The following is a 21,856-nucleotide window of genomic DNA, read 5'->3' as shown; positions in this document are numbered from 1 at the left end:
TAAGGTAATAAAAACATTACGGTTTATTAAGTAAGTTCTTTATACACCACTGAAAACATAGTTATGGATGTCATATTGCATTTCTGTTAATAGATACTCAAAGTTTCTACACATTGCACCTTTAAATATCACAAAATAGTCAGTCCCTTTCTTAATAAACACAAGATGTTTTTTGTTATTGTGTTTCAGTGGAAACAAGCTAAACTGAATGGAAATCAGTTACGTTTCTCAAATTTAATAGAGATTAAGGAATATGGATGTTACCTGATTAAGCAGTGATAAGGCTCAGGATATCATCAAGTCCCAGGTCAGGTGATTATGCTGTCGACAACAACTCAGTGTATAATCAATGTCAACATTATCAGGAGGGTGCTTCTCTTTTTTTATTGTCCATCTTCATCTGCCTTCACTCCTACTAAAGGAGCAATGTGCTCTGCATGCAAGCACTGACGGATGCAAGACATGGGCTATGTTTGCAGTGTAATTCTTGCTCATGTTCATGTCTCCTGCACTTCAAGAAATCTGTTAAATGATGTTATAACTTTATTCAGGAAATTCCTAATAAACTTTACTAAAGCAAGATGCATCTTTTAAGAATGTAGAAAAATAGATGCTTTATTTAAACAGTTTAATAACTTTTTAATGTATCTAATTACAGTGAGTAACAACACAAATCAAACGCAAATAAGCACGCAAAACAAAGGAACAGAGAAATAAGGTAGATGCACCATTGTTTGAAACTGTGCTAGAGAAGTCATGTAAGTATGTCAGGTGCTTCAACAAACAAGAGGTCTGTATGGGATGCACCTATATTTTCTCTCTAATGAGGAAGCATTAGACTACTGAGAAGTGCATGCAAAACCACAATGGGCATTTACCAATCAGTGGCCAATTTCAAACTACAATAAATGTTTTTCAACCATTTTTCAACAGAACTAAAATCACGAAGGCCCACCCCTAAACCAATCCCCCAGTGGATTAGAGCAAATCGGGTAAAGCGGTTGAAAATGCCCATTGTGGTTTGAAAACGCCCCACTAATTGAGAAACACCCACTAGTGTTCTAAAGAGATACATGCCTGAATGATCTTGTGCTCATCAACTACAGATCACTGTTAGTTCAATGTCACTGTCTCCACCCATGTAGGCTTTCATCAAAATTGCAATGCTGATCCAACGCACTTTAAACATTGAAATATCAATCTCAACCAAAATGATGGTTTGGATCAAAACTCAACATTGTATCAATGTCACCATGCTATCTGGGTTAATATGCATGTTTTTTGATGTTTTAACAAGCTAACTGATACGGGACATGTGAATGTCCTTATAGGCTATTTCCACAAGTTTTGATGTGTATCTTCTTATCTTGTATTCACAACTCGAAGTCCATAGTTCCTTTATCACTGTTTATTCTTCCAAGTCAATAAAGAATCACATTTCTTACATAGGCCTACAGCATAATCCTCTTGCGCAGCAATGTCTTCTCAACAATTTATTTGTAGAGATATAAACTTGTGAGCCAATTTATGCTATATTATGATATTAAACAGCCAAAAGCTTTGTGTTCTCCCACTGTGCTTCTGCACTTATTTTGCATGTGCGTCAAACTTTTTTACACGCGCTACAAAATAGACGACACTGAACATGTGCAGTAAGAACAAATATAAACCAAAACATATATTTAACGGTAAATGACTAATTAACAAAAATAATTATTATACCAAATTTACGTAATAAAAAAATGTGAAAATATTAATTTTGAAATATGAAATATGGCTCTTACACTAACAAACTACTGACATTTTGTTTTTACATTATTCTTTTTTTAGAATACAGAAATAAAAACAGTTTAGAAAGAATTTAGAAATACTTTTATTTTGGTGTAGGCCTACTTTTTACAGTCTATGACTTCAACACAGAAGAAGTTGTGAATTCAGAAACGGAAACTTCCAGCACATAAAGGTCAAAGCAACTGCACTTGAGACCACTAAATATACATTGTCAGGTACATTACAAGGAGTCAGAGAAATGTATTGCTAGGAAGGTATATTAAGAATGTCAATCCTTACAACCCATTATTTTCTATTATTTATTATTATTAGTTTAGTTTTTAAAAAAAAGATTATCATCAATGTCAATGATATGGTGTCTAGGCGTCGGTGTTTCTTTTTCAAATCGCGCCACCTCCTGGCAGTAATGGAAAAAGGCATGACTTTTGTTATGAAATGCGTCTGTGAATAGCGGAAGTGTGCAGCAGTGGCAGCAGAGCAGAAGCAGCATGGCGTACTCGGCGAAAATCGGACCGTCTATTTTGAGCAGTGATCTGTCGCAGCTCGGGACGGAATGTGAACGAATGATGGAGTGCGGTGCTGATTATCTGCACCTTGACGTTATGGATGGGTGAGGAGGAGTAAAGTTTGCAAATCTTTATGTAACTTTCTCATCTCACAAACTGTTGACATGCAGTCAGTTACAGCGATCAAATGGTCCAGAGAACTGCCTATAAAAAGACATTTTAATTACCAAAAAAAAAAAAAAAAATGAATATTTAGTTGTCCCACATTTTCTCACACTCAAAACTGTGACATACAAGAAATCTTGCACAGCTTGGTGAAGTACAGCATTGCAGAGTGACAAGTAAATGATCTTATCCCAATCCCTAAATTTTTACATAAGTGAGTGTTGACTAGATCCGCCAAGATTAAACATTCAAAGTTTCGGTTCGATAAGATTTTTTAAATGTTCTTGAAATAAGTCTCTTATGCTCTCCAAAGCTGCCTTTTTTTAATTAAAATATAGTAGAAAGTAAGAATGTGAAATATTACGTATTATTATATTTATTATTATCCTATTTAAATATATTTTAAGATGTAATTTATTAATATTTCTTTAAAGCTGAATTTTCAGCATATGCCATTCTTGTGTCACATGATCCTTGAGAAATAAAAAAAACATTTGTTATTATTGTTAGTGTTAAAAACAGTTGCTTAATATTGTTGTGGAAACTCATTGTTTAGTATTGTTTGATGAATGGAAGGTTCAGAAGAAAAAACATTTTTAAGTAATATTTTGTGACATGTCTTTATGCTGTCTTTTTTGATAAATTTAATTAACCCTTGCTGAATAAAAGTATTAATTTCTTACAAAAAATTATTTCTCGCCCCAATCTTTTGAACATTCATTAATTCATTAATTTGGTTCCAAACTAGTTTGCCCCCCCCCCTAGTGTAATAGGTTATTTGGCTATATTTGCAACTCTGTTATCCGTTCTGCCATGGTGTCCATTTTTTGAGTTTCAGGCTCTATTTTGTACCCTATTCATGGAGAGTGCCACATATACATATATACACATATACAAAATTAAAAGTTGATGAATCATGTGTCAGAAGTTAAGACATCTAATTCTGCCTCCCTGGACTCTTTCCTTCATCTTTGCATCTAAAGGCATTTTGTTCCAAACCTCACATTTGGGCATCCTATGGTGGAATGTTTACGACGCTGTATCGGACCTGATCCATTTTTTGGTGGGTTCCAGTCTTTGCAAAATTGTATCTACTCTTGTTTCTAATGCATTTGAGCTGCATACATTCTGGCGCTCCTCTTTCGGACAGTTTTGTTAATAATCTGCTAAAGTGGGTTATTTCACGTTTTCACTCTCTCTTTAAATTTTTAAATAAACATTGCTTGTAGGATAGACCCTTGCAGTGTTTGGAGACTTTGCTTACTCTTTGCTTTATTACAGACATGCATATGATGGTGTCCAGGCCAGAGCAATGGGTGAAACCCATGGCAGCAGCTGGAGCCAATCAGTACACTTTCCATCTAGAAGCCACTGCCAACCCTGGCAACCTCATCAAGGAAATCAGAGAGAGCGGCATGAAGGTCTGTGCTAAAGTATTGCAAAACCAGTATTGTTTTATAGATATATAAAATGATATGTCTTAAAAAGATCATGGCTGATGATTAACAATTCTCAAATGTTCTATTGTATTGAAAAGCACAAATAATGTAAAATGTAAAAGAAGCTAATTAATTAAATAAAAAATATGAAATAATACATTTATTATAATATAGGCAGATGCTTCAATATGCTGCTTTGAATGCTATGCCCCTGATTATTTAGATCTTAATTTAGATCTGCTACTTCTGTGGAGTGATTTGCTCGCAGCACCTGAGATCACCAGTCACGTTTGCTACTAGCTAGCTAGTCACGTTGGTTTTGTTGACGGAAGTAACAACGGTGCTTTTCAGGTGTTGCGCTAATCACTCCACCCAAGTAGCAGTGCTTCGCCTTCTGAGAATATAGTTCCCAGTATGTATACGGTTCGAAGATGGCGTGTCTCATGTGACCTTGTTATTTATACACACTGTGACTATACAAATCATAATATGTAAATCGGAAAATGTTGGCGTTATTTTGTCACTTATTGGGAGCAGTAGGCTAGATGGAGCCGTTTACCTCCAGTATTTGTGCTAAGCTAGGCTAGCGGTTGGTGCGTCAGACAGAGTTACAGCACGCACAGAGATGAGAAGGGTATGTATGGACTTATCTAACTCTGGGGGATACGGTGAATAAGCTAAAGTCCCAAAAAGTCGGTGTGTTCCTTTAAGTTTGAACACAAGATTCAAACAATTTTACAATTTTAAAAATGCCCATTAGGGGGCGTCAAGGACTGAACAAAAAGGCTATCTTGGTTCCAAATGCTGTAACTTTTGATTACTTTATGCAATCACCACAATATTTTATCCAGATGCAGCTCACATTTAGGGGAACTTCATCAAAAAAGAATTAACCCCCTAGCGTATTTCCTTCCCGAGTTATTGCATGTCAAACAAGAAAGATATGCAAAATCATTATAAAAATGATATATATTTTTTGTCTTTTATCAGCAGTTTCTCTGCATGAGAATGTCCAAATGTAATGTAACTCTCCTTGCTATAGTTTTGGAGTTATGAGTGATGCGTGATGAAACTCAACAAACATGCTGCTCTGAAATCTCTTTTTGAATGCCTAGATGAAGTAAAAATTTGGTTTTCTCAAAATGTCTTATTTCTGAATGAATCTAAAACCGAGGTTATAGCCTTTGGCCCCCATGAAAACTTTAAGGGCAGTAACATTGACCTGGATTACCTTGCTCCTTTTACTTCATCCTGCATTAAGAACTTAGGTTTGAAATTTAAAAACAAATAAATGCGGTGATTAGTTCTTGTTTTTTCCAGCTACGTCTTCTCTCTAAGATGAAATCCTCTCTGTCTGAGAAAACCCTAGAGATTGCCATCCATGCGCTCATTATATCTTGTTTGGATTATTGCAACTCTTTTTACTATGGCATGACCAAATACTCTATTGCTCGTCTCCAATTAGTACAAAATGCAGCTGCAAAGTTCCTCAAAAGAAAACGTAAATTTGATCATGTTTCTCCAATTTTGAAATCGCTGCATTGGCTACCTGTGCATTTTAGAATTGAGTTGAAAACTCTTCTCTTTGTTTTTAAATCCTTAAATAATCTGGCACCGAGCTATTTGTCTGAGCTACTCTGTCCATACAATCCCACATGAAATCTGAGGTCTGGTGATAAGAGACTTTTATCTGTCCCCAGATCACGATTAAAGCATAGAGGAGATAGAGCCTTTGCTACCGCAACTCTAAAACAACTCTAAAAATGCCCTCAGGGCTTAAGGGGTTAAGGCATGTTGCATTTAATGTAACCTTTTTGTGTTCAAAATTTACAATATCTTTATAATGAGCGAGTGCATCATGAATCCATTTTCCAAACCTTGTTTTTGTCTTATCCTGAATCACTACAGTACACCTATTGTAGCGGCACATAAAAACAATCCCAAAACCGCTAAGGAGCTGAGTGGAGGAATAACTTCTGTGACGCGTTTATCCTTGAAGCTTGCATGTTGTTTTATTTTGTACAGGTTTCACGTTTGCACGGTCAACAAAATATGTGCTCCAGCACTCACCCCCATTCTTCCATATGAACACACACACACAACAGGTGTTTTAACCCCACTTAATTAATGACACTCCCATTATCGTTTGGTCACATGACTTTCCCATTACATGGCTCCTACACCTATAATAAGTGTTTCTATTCTGTCTATTTTAGACTGGTACGGGTCGTACCGCTGCGGAGTAGCCCAGTACCTCCGTGACTCATCATAGACATAAAGGACATAAACAGATAGAAAGTAGCTCCACCTACAATGTTCTTCCGCAAGACGCATGCAGTTTTGTTTATTAACCGCTAGAGCGCCTAAAGTTACTGCAGATTTAAGTTGCACAAAAAAACAAAAACCTTGAGGCTTGAATTAGACTTGTAAGATTTTGACTTGGACATGAAATTAGAGACTCTAGAAGTAGAGAAAATGCTATATATATATAAAAACCTGTCCTAGATCAATTGCTACTCATAGTAAAAGATGTAACAACCGTCTTATGATTTTTTAAATTTTTTTATGCAGGTTGGTCTTGCCATCAAACCTGGAACAACTGTTGAGGAATTGGCACCGTGGGCTAGGCAGATCGATATGGCTCTTGTCATGACCGTAGAGCCTGGCTTTGGTGGTCAGAAGTTTATGGAAGATATGATGCCAAAGGTATGCAAATGTGTTTTACCTCTAGTATTCTCATTTAGAATCCTCAGACAACAATATTAAACATTGAAAATGCTTGTGTATCTCTACAGGTGAGTTGGCTCAGGAGTCAGTTCCCTTCTCTGGACATTGAAGTGGATGGAGGAGTCGGCCCAGACAGCATCCACAGATGTGCAGAGGTACACAAATCACTTACCTCTCTTATTTAGTTGTATGAATGCAAAAGCAAGAAATTATTAGAAGCGTTTTACTCATCTTTACTTGTTACTTCAACAACCCTAGGCTGGAGCAAACATGATCGTGTCGGGCAGTGCCGTAGTGAGCAGTGACGACCCTCGTTCTGTAATCGCCCTCCTCAAAAATGTTGTTATTGAGGCGATCCAGAAACGTTCTTTGGACCGCTGAGCATCTTGACTTTTTACCTCAAGTCTGTTTTCATCCACCACTGAAAGTCATTCCTGCAGATTCTGAGTCATTTTTAATGTATAAATTTGTTATTGAATGCTTTGTAAACGGACATGACCAAATGTTGGATGTGCCGAGGGTGCGTTTGGTTTGCACATCTACAGACCATGAGAACTGCCTTTGCAAAGACTCTTATTTGGATTCAGCAGTTTTCAGATGCATATGGCCTTTAAGAACTGTGACCAGACAGAATCTATCTGTTCTCTCCCCAGTGACATCAGTTTGACTATTCCCCTCATAATTAACCTCATTTGGTTTGATTTTTTTCTTTGTCTCACCGTGGTGGAGAAACAAACATTGATAAAGCTGCTCATAACTACTTCAGCAGTTATTTGTTCAGGTTTGTTGGTCATCAAATAAAGAATGACATTGTAATGCAGATGCATAAGCTCTACATACTGTTATACATTTTCTGCAGATTGAGTTTAAATGGATTTTGAACATTCCATCAACCAATATTTCTAATACCCTGATATGATAAAAGTGTAAATCAGAATACTTTAAATTGTTATTTGTCAGTCTGATTTTTCCGTCGATGTCATATGAACATGCATTTATCTGTACTGAGGGTAGCAGTAACACAGCAATGTTTCAACACAACACAACGTCTGTTAACAGTTTATCAAGTACAATGACACATTTTAACACATATATTAATATGTATAGTTTTGAAATTAAATGCATTGAACAAATAATAAAATAAGTGCGTACATAACATAAGCAGATGCTTTAATGTAATTTGTAATAATCTGTAAGTTTGAGTTGTCAGTCTACAGCCAGGACCTCAGGATAGCAAAACATGTGCTTTCCAAAATATGATCCTTCGCCTCTTTGTGCCATCCTTCGACCAAATCTCCCAACAGGTCGTATTCCTCTGCCTTTATACCAAACGGCATCAATGTTTGGATCTACAGGGAATAATAGTATTAAGAATAGGAACATTTGATATTATATATTATAGCAAACATTTAAAATATTTGAATCAGTAAAATCATACCCCTCATCCCCATTGAGCGTAATGGAAGCTCATCATGAGGTTTTGGCTGGGTAAAACATGCTAACAGCATAAGGATACAGAGCAGAGCACACAGCCTTTCAAGCATGGCTTAGTGTCTATCACCAGAACTGAGAGAAAAGTGTCACCTGCAAACCAACAACAGCAAACAGCGATCAAAAGTGTAATCAGTGTTTTTTCCCCATTAAAAACACTAAACTAAAAAAAAAATACATAAATGCTTACCACTTTGGTTTCTATGTTTTGCAGATTACATATTTAAATCATCGCTATAAAAATGTCTTTGTGAGAAGAAAATATATGACAAAATACAGCCTTTACTAATATACTGTTAGTAGAATAGCACCAAATATTTACAGAATTTAACGGTAATGTTTTCTATTTGAAACTGCTACATTTTACAAGATTCTTAATTGAAAAAAGTAATTTAATTAAAATAAGTCTTCTACAAAATCATATTTTGTCAATTACAATGCATTGACTCTTACAGGATGTTGTAAGCTGTTCACCTCTTGGTATTCTGTGTTCCTCAACTGTCAGATGAAAAATCCTTTAATGCAGAAGCAACATACATGTGTCTTGTCTTCAAGGAGTTGTTCAGAGGATTTGTGATCTTATAGTCTTGTCATAGCTGTGAGTATATGAAAACTTCTAAAGCAGCATTCTTGAGTCGTTCTCAGAGGTTGAGGATATTTTCTCCTGGATAGCCTGATCCACCTATTTATACCACCTCTGGGGGAGGGTGAAGGCTACACAGCTTATGTACACACAAATCATCCTTACCCTAAATATGCAAAAGATAGTGGTAATGTGGATATGAAGACTGGGGGATAACCCAGCATATGTTGGAATTGAGCTTGATTCATTAATACATCGCTGACAGAGGACAAAGTGACAGAAAAGAAAATGGTTTTAGATATTTAATGAGCAGAAAAACAAGCATTTGTAATATTAAAAATATATCAAATACAATATTTCAAGAAATATACCAAAGGAAACTACATACAAATCTGAATTAAGATATTAAATAATGACTATATAAATACTGAGTCATCATCAATATGACAGCAGTTATTAAGTGTAAAGAAACAAAATCTATTATGTTTTCTATTCTAAGAAACAGCAAATGCTACAAGGTGAGCCTCATTTATCTGAATAATCTGACACTCATCTAATGAAAGATTGAAGCAGGTATCAATTATATATTATTTAGCTAGGAGTTCAGCACACAAGCCCTTGCAGCTGACTTTATTAACATATGAAATATGTTAATGTGCGTTTATGTTCTGTGATTTTGTATTCTATCATGGCCCACAAAAAATATGTAGAGAACGCTAACTTGCTGAACTTGCGTCACATAGTGAACATCTTCCGTAAAGATCTTGCTCCATTGCTGCCTCCTTCAGAGAAAGCAAAAAGACCATTATTAGTACACAATACATGTTTCCTTATGATGTCTCTTACATGAATCCTGAGTGGATTTTGATAAAAAACTGACCAGTAAAGAGATTTTGGTGACTTTCTAAAAAAGGAATTTCATTACAGCTCCCATTATAACCAAACAGAAGATTTTTCATATAGGCCCTTTCATGACCACAGGAGATGGGTAGTCGATTTGTTCCAGAGACTGAGCAGTGGACCTGATTGCTATCAGTTTATGCGTTAAAATCACTGTGTGGTTCAGAATATATTATGAGGAATCAAGAAATAAAACTAATATTACAAATACTGGGATTTGTATTAGGAACTGTGGTAGCCATCTTTATTTGTTTTCATTTTAAACAATATGTCTATTGTTTAATAATCTAAAACTGGACAAAAATCAGTTTGTGAAACTATCCCTTTAAGTGTATCCCTTCAACTAAATCATAGCTCTTTGCATTTTATACAACACAAAGATGATTGAGTTAAATGCATGTAAATGACAGATTACATGTTATCGAAAATCTTACTAATTGGAAATTCATGCAATATCCTTGATGGCTGAGGAGCCTGAATGAAAAAGGGAAGAACAGAAAACTACATTTAGCCTCTTTCTGAACTTGCTATATATTGCTCTAATGTGTTAAAAAAAACAAAAACAAAAACACACACACACACATATATATATATACACTCACCTAAAGGATTATTAGGAACACCTGTTCAATTTCTCATTAATGCAATTATCTAATCAACCAATCACATGGCAGTTGCTTCAATGCATTTAGGGGTGTGGTCCTGGTCAAGACAATCTCCTGAACTCCAAACTGAATGTCAGAATGGGAAAGAAAGGTGATTTAAGCAATTTTGAGCGTGGCATGGTTGTTGGTGCCAGATGGGCTGGTCTGAGTATCTGAGTATTTCACAATCTGCTCAGTTACTGGGATTTTCGCGCACAACCATTTCTAGGGTTTACAAAGAATGGTGTGAAAAGGGAAAAACATCCAGTATGCGGCAGTCCTGTGGGCGAAAATGCCTTGTTGATGCTAGAGGTCAGAGGAGAATGGGCCGACTGATTCAAGCTGATAGAAGAGCAACTTTGACTGAAATAACCACTCGTTACAACCGAGGTATGCAGCAAAGCATTTGTGAAGCCACAACACGCACAACCTTGAGGCGGATGGGCTACAACAGCAGAAGACCCCACCGGGTACAACTCATATCCACTACAAATAGGAAAAAGAGGCTACAATTTGCAAGAGCTCACCAAAATTGGACAGTTGAAGAATGGAAAAATGTTGCCTGGTCTGATGAGTCTCGATTTCTGTTGAGACATTCAGATGGTAGAGTCAGAATTTGGCGTAAACAGAATGAGAACATGGCTCCATCATGCCTTGTTACCACTGTGCAGGCTGCTGGTGGTGGTGTAATGGTGCGGGGGATGTTTTCTTGGCACACTTTAGGCCCCTTAGTGCCAATTGGGCATCGTTTAAAGGGATACTCCACTTTTTTTGGAAATAGGCTCATTTTACAACTCCCCCAGAGTTAAACTGTTGAGTTTTACCGTTTTTGAATCCATTCAGCCGATCTCCGGTTCTGGCGGTACCACTTTTAGCATAGCTTAGCATACATCATTGAAGTGGACAAGACCATTAGCAGTTCTCAAACAAAAATCACCAAAGAGTTTCGATATTTTTCCTATTTAAAACTTGACTCTTCTGTAGTTACATCGTGCACTAAGACCGACGGAAAATGTAAAGTTGCGATTTTCTAGGCTGATATGGCTAGGAACTATACTCTCATTCCTGCGTAATAATCAAGAAACTTCACTGCCGTACCATGAGAGCAGCAGGCGTAATGATATGACGCAGCGCTTGAAAATAGGCCACCTTCCGTCAACACAACGGAACTATTTTCAGGCGCTGCGTCATATCATTACGCCTGCTGCACTCATGGTACGGCAGTGAAGTTTCTTGATTATTACGCAGAAATGAGAGTATAGTTCCTAGCCATATCAGCCTAGAAAATCGCAACTTTACATTTTCCGTCGGTCTTAGTGCACGATGTAACTACAGAAGAGTCAGTCAAGTTTTAAATAGGAAAAATATCGAAACCCTTTGGTGATTTTTGTTTGAGAACTGCTAATGGTCTTGTCCACTTCAATGATGTATGCTAAGCTATGCTAAAAGTGGTGCCGCCAGAACCGGACATCGGCTGAATGGATTCAAAAACGGTAAAACTCAACAGTTTAACTCTGGGGGAGTTGTAAAATGAGCCTATTTCCAAAAAAAGTGGAGTATCCCTTTAAATGCCACGGCCTACCTGAGCATTGTTTCTGACCATGTCCATCTTTTTATGGCCACCATGTACCCATCCTCTGATGGCTACTTCCAGCAGGATAATGCACCATGTCACAAAGCTCGAATCATTTCAAATTGGTTTCTTGAGCATGACAATGAGTTCACTGAACTAAAATGGCCCCCACAGTCACCAGATCTCAACCCAATAGAGCATCTTTGGGATGTGGTGGAACGGGAGCTTCGTGCCCTGGATGTGCATCCCACAAATCTCCATCAACTGCAAGATGCTATCTGTTACGTTAAATGTGCCGGGTGTATGCACTGAATAAAGACACTGAGAGCTGGCGTATGCTTAGCATGAACGTTTACTAGGAACATATGTGTCACCTTCAAAACAGTCCGTGTGTCACCATGAAACTTTAGTTCCCTTTACAGAACACCTCCCCTCTTAAGTAAGAATCCCCCCCTCTGACAACTATCTAAAGCCCTTGAAAGCAATACTCACTTATCAGGAAATTCTTATCAAACAAAACCTCACAACAGAACATTTATAGAATAATGCACTTTTTTTTCCTTCTCTCTTCACCCCAGTCTCTCACAAGTCCATGCGCTCTGGCGGGCGTGACACTCTTCCTGAGGTTGTCACATATGGGGTGTTGGATGTGAATGTCTGTTTGTGATTGTCTGTGTCAGTGCTCTCATGTTGGTGTGCGACCTGGTTGTCTGACTCCTTAGTTGTAACAGTCGTATCCAGCAGCACCTGAGGATGTGGTTGGTGCACAGTACGTAGGTGTTTTCGGTTTCTCCTGATCTGTCCTTCATCTGTGTGAATAATGTAAGATCTGGGTGTTGTAGCCTGCTGAACGACTGTCCCTTGTCTCTCCTCTCTTGGGAGCCACACATTTTGTCCCGGCTGCAAAGGCAGCAGGGGGCGGGCTCTATGGCGCAGGTTGTAGCGGAGTTGTTGTTTTTCTTTCAGCCGTTTTTCACCCTTCTTGAACCCTCTGATGTTTGGCCAGCAGGGAAGCAGGGATACTGGAAGCTGAGGTATCGTTGTGCGTAGCTGTCTGCCCATAAGGAGTTGTGCAGGGGAGTAACCACACTCCAGGGGTGTGGCTCGATACGCCATCAAAGCTTTTAGTTTCTCACCTCCTCCTTTCCAAAGTCCTTTTATGGTAGCCACCGCACGCTCTGCCTCTCCGTTTGCTTGCGGGTATCTTGGGCTACTCGTGATGTGTGTAAACCCGTACTCTGTGGAAAAGTCTCTGAACATCTCACAGCTGTATTGTGGTCCATTATCAGACACAACTGTGTCTGGTATCCCGTGGCGGCTAAATGCTTCTTTCAGAGCTGCAATTACTGTGTTGGCTGAGGCAATATGGAGGTGGGCAACTTCAATGTAACGTGAGAAATAGTCCACTATAAGGAGATAAGTCTTCTTCTCCCAGAAGAATAAGTCTGTACCAACTCTTTGCCAGGGTCTCTCCTGTACCGGGGTGGTCAGCAAAGGCTCTCGGTGCTCTGCCCTGTGCTGTGAGCATGTGTTACAGTTCTCCACCAGCTGACTGATGTGTACGGACAGTCCTGGCCACCAGACGGACTGTTGTGCTCTCGCTCTGCACTTGACAATACCTTGATGGCCACTGTGGAGGTTGCTGAGGATCTCTTGTCTCATGTCGTGGGGAATGACGATTCTTTGGCCCCTGAGAAGCAGCTCTCCTGCTAATGTCAGTGTCGCTCTTTCAGGCCAATATGGCCCCAGCTCTGAAGAAATGGCACTTTTCTCCGGCCAGCCTGTCTTGCAGTATCTGATGAGCTTTGCACACACAGGGTCAGTTTTCTGTTTTTCTTGTATTACCTTCAGTCTTGTTTCAGTGGCGGGGAGGCTTTGGATGACAGCATCCACAAAAACTTTAACCTCTGCCTCGTTTTCTTTTTCCTCCTGTGTGAGTGTGTGTCCTACAGGGGCTCTTGATAATGTGTCTGCTGTTATTAAACTCTTGCCTGGCACATGCACAATGTCAAACGTGAACTTCATCAGTCTCAGTCTGAATCTCAGCACCCTGGGAGGGAGTTCATCTAGCGCCTTGGTACTCAGGAGTGGCACTAGAGGTTTATGGTCTGTCTCTAACCTGAACTTCAGTCCCAGGAGATAAGGCATCAACCTTTCGCATGCCCACGTCGCAGCCAAAGCCTCCTTTTCGATCTGTGCATAATGTTTTTCGGCCTCGGACAGGCCCCTGGAGATGAACATGATGGGCCTCCACGTTCCATCACTCTGTTGTTGACTGAGAACAGCCCCCAGGCCAAAGGATGAGGCGTCTGCCGACACACACGTCTCTGCTGTGGTTGAGTATGAGGCCAGCACCCGTGGTGAGCTCAGTTCTATTTTAAGTCTCTGGAACGCCTCCCTCTGTGGCGCTCCCCAGCACCACTCGTTCTTCTCACAGAGCAGGTCTTTAATTGGTCTGGTGTATGACGTAAAGTGGGGTAAAAACTTGCCCAAATAGTTCACCATCCCCATCACTCTCCTCACGTCTTCCACTCCCTTTGGTTCGGGCATCTCCATGATGGCTCTGACCTTATCTGGATCAGGTGTCACGCCACCTGCTGTGACACGATGACCCACAAACATGATATTATATTTTGTAAACTCACATTTTTCGTTCAGCGTGAGTCCTTCATCTCTCAGTCTCTTCAGCACCTGGTACAGTCTCTCATTGTGCTGCTGTATGTCCTCTCCATACACGACTATGTCGTCCGCATGACACACCACTCCGTCGCACCCCTCCAACATCTGCGACATGCGACGCTGGAAGTGCTCCAGGGCTGATGAGATGCCAAATGGTAGGCGATTGAATGCATTTCGCCCGAATGGGGTGATGAATGTAGTGAGGAGCTGGCTTTCCTCCGACAACGGGATCTGCCAGAAACCGGAGGTTGCGTCCAGCTTCGTGAACACTTTTGCCCCGGCCAGCATGGCTAGTGTGTGGTCTACTGCTGGGAGGATATGTCTCTCTCTCCGCACCCACTTGTTCAGGTGCGTCAGGTCCACGCACAGCCGAATCTTTCCTGGCTGAGCTTTTGGCGCCACAACCATGCCTGCGCACCAGGGTGTGGGCTGGGTCACTTTTGAAACCACCCCCATGTCCTCCATACGCTTCAGCTCTGCCTGCACCTTGTCTCGCAGTGGTAGAGGCACGCGGCGTGGGGATGACAGAGCATACGGGACCGCACCTGGCTCCAGCTCTATTTTGTAGGGCTCCTTTAATTTTCCCAAGCCTGAAAACACTGTAGGGTACTGAGCCTTAAAATCCTCTTGTCGGGCTTGTACAGTGTAAACACGCCTTATTAGCTTGAGTGCTTTTATAGCAGGAAGGCCCAGTAGTGCCTTAGTCAAATCTTTAACAACATAAATGTCTTGTTCTGTTGTTACCTTTTCGTGACTCAGCTCCCCTTTAAAGCGTCCTTTTACTTCCAATTTGTAGTTTCCTGGTCCATACAGCACTTTAAGTGGCTGTTGAAGTGTCCCATGCTTTTTAATGGAGTAGCTGCAGCTTGGAATTGCTGTAACACTTGCTCCAGTGTCCAGTTTGACAACAGTTGCATCTCCATTTAACTGCACTGTCTCTATCCACTCATCCTCTCCCTCGGAGCCCACTTCTAGGAAAGCAAAATCCTCCTCGTGTTTGCTCCCAATATGTGCCTCTGAGATGTCATGGACCCCACCAGTCGATCTGCATTTCTTTGCAAAGTGTCCCTTTTTGTGACAACTCCTGCACTCTGCATCACGGGCGGGGCAGTCCTTCCACAAATGTTTCCTTGAAAATCCACACCTGCTGCATTCAGATGACTTTGAATCAGGTTTATCTTTGGCCGCTTTCCGCCATTTAGTATGTTTTTGCTGTATTGCTTCAACCTGTCCGGTCGCTTGCTCTGTCCCTCGTAACACTGGCTGCTGTTTTTTCACTGCTGCACTCTGTCTCACTCTTGTCATGGCTTTTGCTAGCGTCAAATCAGCATCTAACTGTAGACTTTCTGATAACTTAGCATCTCTAATGCCGACCACAATTCGGTCCCTTATTAACTGTTCTCTCAGGACCCCAAATTCACAGTGTTCGGCCAGTGTGTGCACCGCTGTTATAAAGGACTCAACACTCTCACCGGGCTCTTGGTTTCGTCTGTTGAAGCGCGCTCTTTCGAAGATAACGTTCCGCTTGCTGACACAGTGCGCCGTGAAAGCCTCTGTAACCGCGTCATAGGACTTCTTCTGTTCGTCCGTGAGGGGTAAAACTTTTAAAATATCTTCGACATCATCACCAGCTGCATACATGAAGGCATTCACTTGAAACTCTGACGATTGTTTATCCAATCCTGACGCTATTCTGTAGCGTTCGAAGCGCTTAATCCATCTCGGCCATTCATTAGCATTGGAGAAGTTGAACTTGCCTGGCAGCGCTAGCTGTGGCGCCGTTATTTCTCCGTCCATCTTCCTTCCTTTTTCAGGACTTTGTTTTTCTTCACAGGTTTAGTTCGTCTTTGGTCTTTCTACTGTCCTCCTTTCCGTTTTTCTTCTGACACCATGTTACGTTAAATGTGCCGGGTGTATGCACTGAATAAAGACACTGAGAGCTGGCGTATGCTTAGCATGAACGTTTACTAGGAACATATGTGTCACCTTCAAAACAGTCCGTGTGTCACCATGAAACTTTAGTTCCCTTTACAGAACACTATCCTATCAATATGGGCCAACTTTTCTAAAGAATGCTTTCAGCACCTTGTTGAATCAATGCCACGTAGAATTAAGGCAGTTCTGAAGGCAAAAGGGGGTCAAACACAGTATTAGTATGGTGTTCCTAATAATCCTTTAGGTGAGTGTATATACAGTATATATATATATATTTATTTTTTTTCTGTGAGAGTTTCATGCTTCTGTACTGCCAAGGTCATGCAAATCTAAACAGGAATGTGTGACTCTGTGAACAGCTGGATCTCCACATACCCGTCTACGGGACATCTCCACAGTCATCCCTGCAGCACTCAAAGCAGCGATTCTTTTCTGAATGTCTGTAACCTTTAAGTAAGAAATATGCAATTTTTAACAGACAACTTTGGCAAGATATGGGAAATGTTTAAATTTGGAGTGCATTTTGGAGTATATTTTGATGTTTAGACTGGGTGGCGTACCCCGCTTTGAGTGCTCTGGACACTGGCGGCTGCCATTGCAACTTTACCCTCCAGTTGCAACAGTTCATTGCTGGTCGTGTTACTAAACTCAAAGGAACTCACTCGCTTCTGCTTTTTAAAGGATTTATGTAAATTCGGCTTTGCTTTCTGGAGTATAGAATTAGAAACATATCAAAATTATTAAGACCAGCAGAGTGGGTTCAAGTCACAGCTGAACTAAAACACACCATGTTTAACAGGCTATTAGTGCTGCTAGTTCTCATTGTCTTACCCACTCAACCTCAAGAGGCCACTCATGCCTGACATTTCTCATAGCTGAAGTATGGTAAAGGGCCCCTTTCTTTGGAGAGTCCTCTGAAGATTTCGTTGCATCCTCCTCATCAGATGATAGGCCTTTGTCACTTATATTTTCAGTAAGTTCATCAAGCTTTTTTCTGAGCTCAAGCTCCTCTAAGTCAGCTGGAGACAGATCATCTTTTTGCTCAACCTAAAGGGAGAGCAGAAGAACTACATGAGGATTTAAAGTCAGGAGGGTCCTTTTGATACAAGTGTTTCAGAGATGCTAAGTTATATTTCATGGACTTATTCAGAAATGTTGATGACACGTTTATCCTTTTGTGGGTGAAACCAATAAAGGATGCTACTAAATATTTTTTTTAAATAGCAATGTATAAATGCACACTACCATTCAAAAGTTTAGGGTCAATTTTTAAAGCAATTAATGCTTTTATTTTATTCTGCAAGGATGATCAAATGTGACAGTAAAGACTTCTATATTCTTAAAAATAAATTATTGAATGAATTGAAATTCTTTTTATCAAAGAATCCTGAAAAAAATCTATCACGGTTTCTACAAAAATATTAAGCTGTACAACTGTTTTCAACATTGATAATAATAAGAAATGTTTCTTGAGCACCAAAGCAGCATATTAAAATGATTTCTGAAGGATCATGAAACACTGAAGACTGGAGTAATGGATGCTGAAAATGTACCTTTACAATAAAACATAAAACAGTTATTTGTAATATTACAATATTACTGTTTTCACTGTATTTTTGATCAAACACATGCAGTCTTGGCGAGCATAAGACACTCCATTAACCTAAAATAATAACCTGTTGGTTGTGAAACTTTACTTTAAACTTACCAGCTCTGCTGATCCCCCAATTACCGGTAAGGTAATTTTCTGCTCCAAACGGCTCAGAAGAGTCTCGATTGCTGACATACGCTCATTGAGCTCAAAAATCTAGTGTCATAGAGATACAAAATGTACTGTATGTGTTGCATTTAAAAGAAAGCTGTGAAGCCACATTAGGTTATAATAGTGTAATGGATGTTAAGTCTTTATAGCTTTGCATTTGAACAAAGATGTAAAAGTGTCACATGTCGACAAATGTCACATCAGTTTGACAGGTGATCATTACCAAAATGTTTGTCATGATTTTTTTTTTTTTACTACCTGTGGAGGAACTTCATCTGGTGAGGGCTCTCTAAGTAGGGCAGGACTGTATATGACATGCATCTCAGATTCATCATCATCCTCCGAGTCTTCAAGGCTGTAAGAAAGCTCACGGTGGAGGAGATAGTTAGCGCTGCCAGCTGAAGAGAGGCTCATCTTGGAGAAGGAACGAGATTTTGTCATCCTGTGTTCTAGGTATGGTGTGCAGTCATCTACAGAGAGCAAACAAAACACTTCTCACGGTTTATTTTTATTTTTCAATGAAAATAGTGAAATTAAATAAAGAGGAATTTATGAGTCTATCCACCAGGCCAGGCAAGAATTTTGTCCTGTTTGTTCAATTCCTGAATTTTTCTGTTTTTAAAATTTAGTATTGCGTTTATATTACCAGCACAAAGTAGCCTAAACCTCACTAACAGTAGGAAAAAAACATTGGATGGCCCGAAGGGGAAACCCATTCACCTCTACAAAGTCTTAGAAACATGTAAATCCTCAGAAATCTGTAAGGGAAATTGAAACGGACAGCACATCTTACCAAAATGAGAGGGTTTGTCCAGACTTCTCTGGCTGATTTGCAATATGTCCTTCATCTCATCACCTCTGCCATGAGTTCCATTCTCCAGGATCTGCTTAAAGGTTGTGGACCAGTTGTCTTCTGAGTCCTCACTCTGGGTTACTTTCTCTTGGCTACCTGAATACTTTAGAAATTAATAAAAAAAATTACGATAATAAATGATTAAATAATAATAAAAAAATATTTAATGAATTATTAAAAAGGATATGGTCACATATAGCACTGACCTGACCTGAAATCATGTGCTTAAAATGTTTACATATTTTACCAAATTAAATAAAATGTACTATTTTAACTAAATACTGTCTAGTATACCAATTCAGTCTGTACTGAAATAAAAAGGAAACAAACCCTGATGCTGTCATTTTAACCTTGGCTTGACTAATTTTGTGATGATTTGCTTCAGTGAGGAAACAATCAAGATTTAAACACACAGTCTTATCACTGTTAACAGTCAGAAAATTCTCAGCAGGTGCACTTTACAGCATTTGTTAGCACAATGGATCACAAATTTTTCACACCACTGCTAACCGTTTATTATTCATTTGCCGATCTAATGTATTTTTCCTAACAATTTAAAATTCAAAGCAGCTGGCACTGCAATTTAAGGTACTTTTTGTGGCAACAGAGTGTGGATACACTGAATACACTTCAGTATTTCAGTGTTTGCTGTATTATTTGTTCATAATATTTGCTTATTTCTGACATCAGATGTGCAAGAACAGAACATACGAACCAGAAGTATGGGAGGCTGGGAATAAGTGGAGTTCTCAAAGCCAATATTAAATTCAAGAGGATCAACAGGAAGCAGCCGTCTGCCTTTTCTCATCTTAAGGGAGAAAGAAAATGTTTTGTTTTTGGTTTTAACTCAACCATAAAAACAGTAATAGTTCATTCATTCATCCATCCATCTATCTTAAACACAGGCCGATCTACAGAATCTCTATAAGCAATAGCTCTACTAAGATTAGTACAGAAGGGTTATACAAAAGGTTTCACTGTCTGGCAGAGTGGGTAGTGAATGTGCTCATGCAGGTTCAGATCTGGCCTGCGTCATGCCCAAATTCTGTTCTCTCTTTACTTTCCTGTCTCAAAGGCCCATAAAATTAAACAAAGAGATTAATATAGACAGATTTAGACAAGGATTGAGCATGCCCTTCAAACTGGATTTCTGTCTGTAGAATTACAAAACCACCTCCAAGTGACAGCATGTGGAGTCAAAATCATATAACGAGAACAAGGGAAAATTCAGGCCATATTCAAATTCTAAACTAAATTAACCTGTTAAAACTAAACTAAGATTTGAGCAGCAGAGGGCGATCTTGGGCTACTGTTTAACTTAAAGGGGTCATATAATGGTACATGCACTTTTACAAGGTGATTGTACTGAAATGTGTGTTGGCAGTGCCTGTACACAACCATCATATAATGATAAAAATCCATCCAGTGTTTTTGTTTTAATCTCCTTATATGTTTTCCCCTGCCTCAAATTGAGCCGTTCGTTTTTGTGACGTCAATAAAACGGACGCCCCTCCCACGATTGTTGATTGACAGCAGCGTTTCAACACAGACCCGCCCTCGCTCGTGAGCGAGCTATCAATCATACTCAGCGTGACCGGCGCGGCCATTGTTGATATGCTGGAGCACTGTCTATGAGCAGAATGGAGTCTAAGCGTGGTGTTCTCTTACGAGAGGTTCTCTCGTATTGCGTAAGCTAGCTTACGCTGCGGGAAAGATTCATCTTTGCTGAGAGTTTGAAGCCAAAAAATTATTTCATAATTTGTATCCATTGACAACGCAGTTCCTCTGCGGCAAACCTAGAGCAGGCTAGCTAGCAGCTCATTGGTTCGCTCAGAGAGAACTGCTTAAGCCTATGGGAGAGCGGGGCTGAACCCGCTTCCAATGAGAGGCGCCCGCGCGCTCATTGCGTCATGGCCCGCCAGAATGGGCGTGGCTATGGTGTATATAACAGTCTCTCCCAGGCTTATATGTTGATTCATTTCATCTTCAGCAAGCTGCACGCTTCTGCTGTCCTGAGAAAAGCCGTCGCCGTCGAGAAGGCATCACTCTAGCGAGCTCCCGGACCCTGAAGAAGCCGGCCGTCTTCGCCACCTTCAGCCGCCCTGCAAGCTAGCGCCATCCGACGACTGTATCCTTCTTCTTTTCTCTATATCTAAAAGAGCCGAGCGTCTTTTTAAAGATGTCTCGTTTTTCCTGCGGCTCTTGCCGCGCTCGTCTCGAGGACGGAGACCGCCATGTCATCTGCGCTCTCTGCCTGGGACTCGAGCACGCAGAACTCGCCCTCGCGGATGGAGGATGCGACTTCTGTGAGAGCCTGCCGTTGTCGTCCCTGCGGGCACGACTTCTGGCAGCAAGATCCGCTCCCGCGCCGCCTCCCTCTTCGCCGCGTAAGAAGAAACGCCGCTCCCAGAGGCCGCTGGAGCCCCCTGCGGAACCATGCGGGCCGCCGCCGCCGCTTCCCGCTTCCCGCTCTCCCTCCCCGCCCCTGCCGGACATACAGTTGCCGCCGAGTGGCCGCTCTGTCGCTTCCGATGACGCCGCGGAGGAGAAGGATTCCTGTTCACTGCTCGCGTCAGACAGTGAGGAATGGTCATCTCTCGGATCCACGAGAGAGTCGGCGGGGATCCGCGCCGGGATAGAGGAGGAACTAATGCGCCTCCTCTCACAGGCCGTCGAACGCCTCGGTCTCGAGTGGTCTCCTCCACCCGAGCAGGCCCCGAACCGGATGGACGGCAGCTTTTTTCATCGGCGCTCGACCCCCGCGTGCAAACGGGCCGCCCCATTCCTGCCTGAACTTCACACGGAGCT

At 40.6% G+C, this 21,856-nt stretch overlaps 2 protein-coding genes across 3 annotated transcripts in view; one reads left to right on the top strand and one right to left on the bottom strand.

The window, feature by feature from the left end:
- The first annotated feature begins 2,238 nt into the window (after positions 1 to 2,238).
- rpe (ribulose-5-phosphate-3-epimerase) lies at positions 2,239 to 7,336 on the top strand. 2 transcript variants are annotated; one of them, XM_056251951.1, is made up of 6 exons: positions 2,239 to 2,401; positions 3,446 to 3,525; positions 3,744 to 3,883; positions 6,473 to 6,607; positions 6,697 to 6,783; positions 6,887 to 7,336. In XM_056251951.1, exons 1-6 carry the CDS (start codon positions 2,280 to 2,282, stop codon positions 7,007 to 7,009), a joined length of 687 nt encoding a protein of 228 aa, XP_056107926.1. In that variant the 5' UTR covers positions 2,239 to 2,279; the 3' UTR covers positions 7,010 to 7,336. The 2 variants fall into 2 exon arrangements, with proteins under 2 accessions (XP_056107926.1, XP_056107928.1); XM_056251953.1 differs by lacking the exon at positions 3,446 to 3,525 and having other exon boundaries at positions 2,262 to 2,401.
- A 2,019-nt stretch (positions 7,337 to 9,355) lies between these two features.
- Positions 9,356 to 21,856, bottom strand: part of mlphb (melanophilin b) — a 35,949-nt gene continuing 23,448 nt past the window's right edge. Inside the window, exons 7-15 of the mRNA XM_056251950.1 lie at positions 19,764 to 19,856; positions 18,989 to 19,151; positions 18,454 to 18,665; positions 18,142 to 18,240; positions 17,265 to 17,480; positions 16,994 to 17,140; positions 16,809 to 16,880; positions 10,037 to 10,076; positions 9,356 to 9,484 (exon numbers count right to left, since the gene is read on the bottom strand). Of these exons, the coding sequence (XP_056107925.1) occupies positions 9,438 to 9,484; positions 10,037 to 10,076; positions 16,809 to 16,880; positions 16,994 to 17,140; positions 17,265 to 17,480; positions 18,142 to 18,240; positions 18,454 to 18,665; positions 18,989 to 19,151; positions 19,764 to 19,856 (1,089 nt within the window). The 3' untranslated portion in view covers positions 9,356 to 9,437. The remainder of the gene's footprint in view (positions 9,485 to 10,036; positions 10,077 to 16,808; positions 16,881 to 16,993; positions 17,141 to 17,264; positions 17,481 to 18,141; positions 18,241 to 18,453; positions 18,666 to 18,988; positions 19,152 to 19,763; positions 19,857 to 21,856) is intronic.

This window comes from Rhinichthys klamathensis, unplaced genomic scaffold, assembly GCF_029890125.1.
Source record: "Rhinichthys klamathensis goyatoka isolate OS25496 unplaced genomic scaffold, OSU_Roscu_1.1 h1tg000090l_1, whole genome shotgun sequence".
Taxonomy (NCBI): Eukaryota; Metazoa; Chordata; class Actinopteri; order Cypriniformes; family Leuciscidae; genus Rhinichthys; species Rhinichthys klamathensis.
This window is presented reverse-complemented; position numbering and strand designations above follow the sequence as displayed.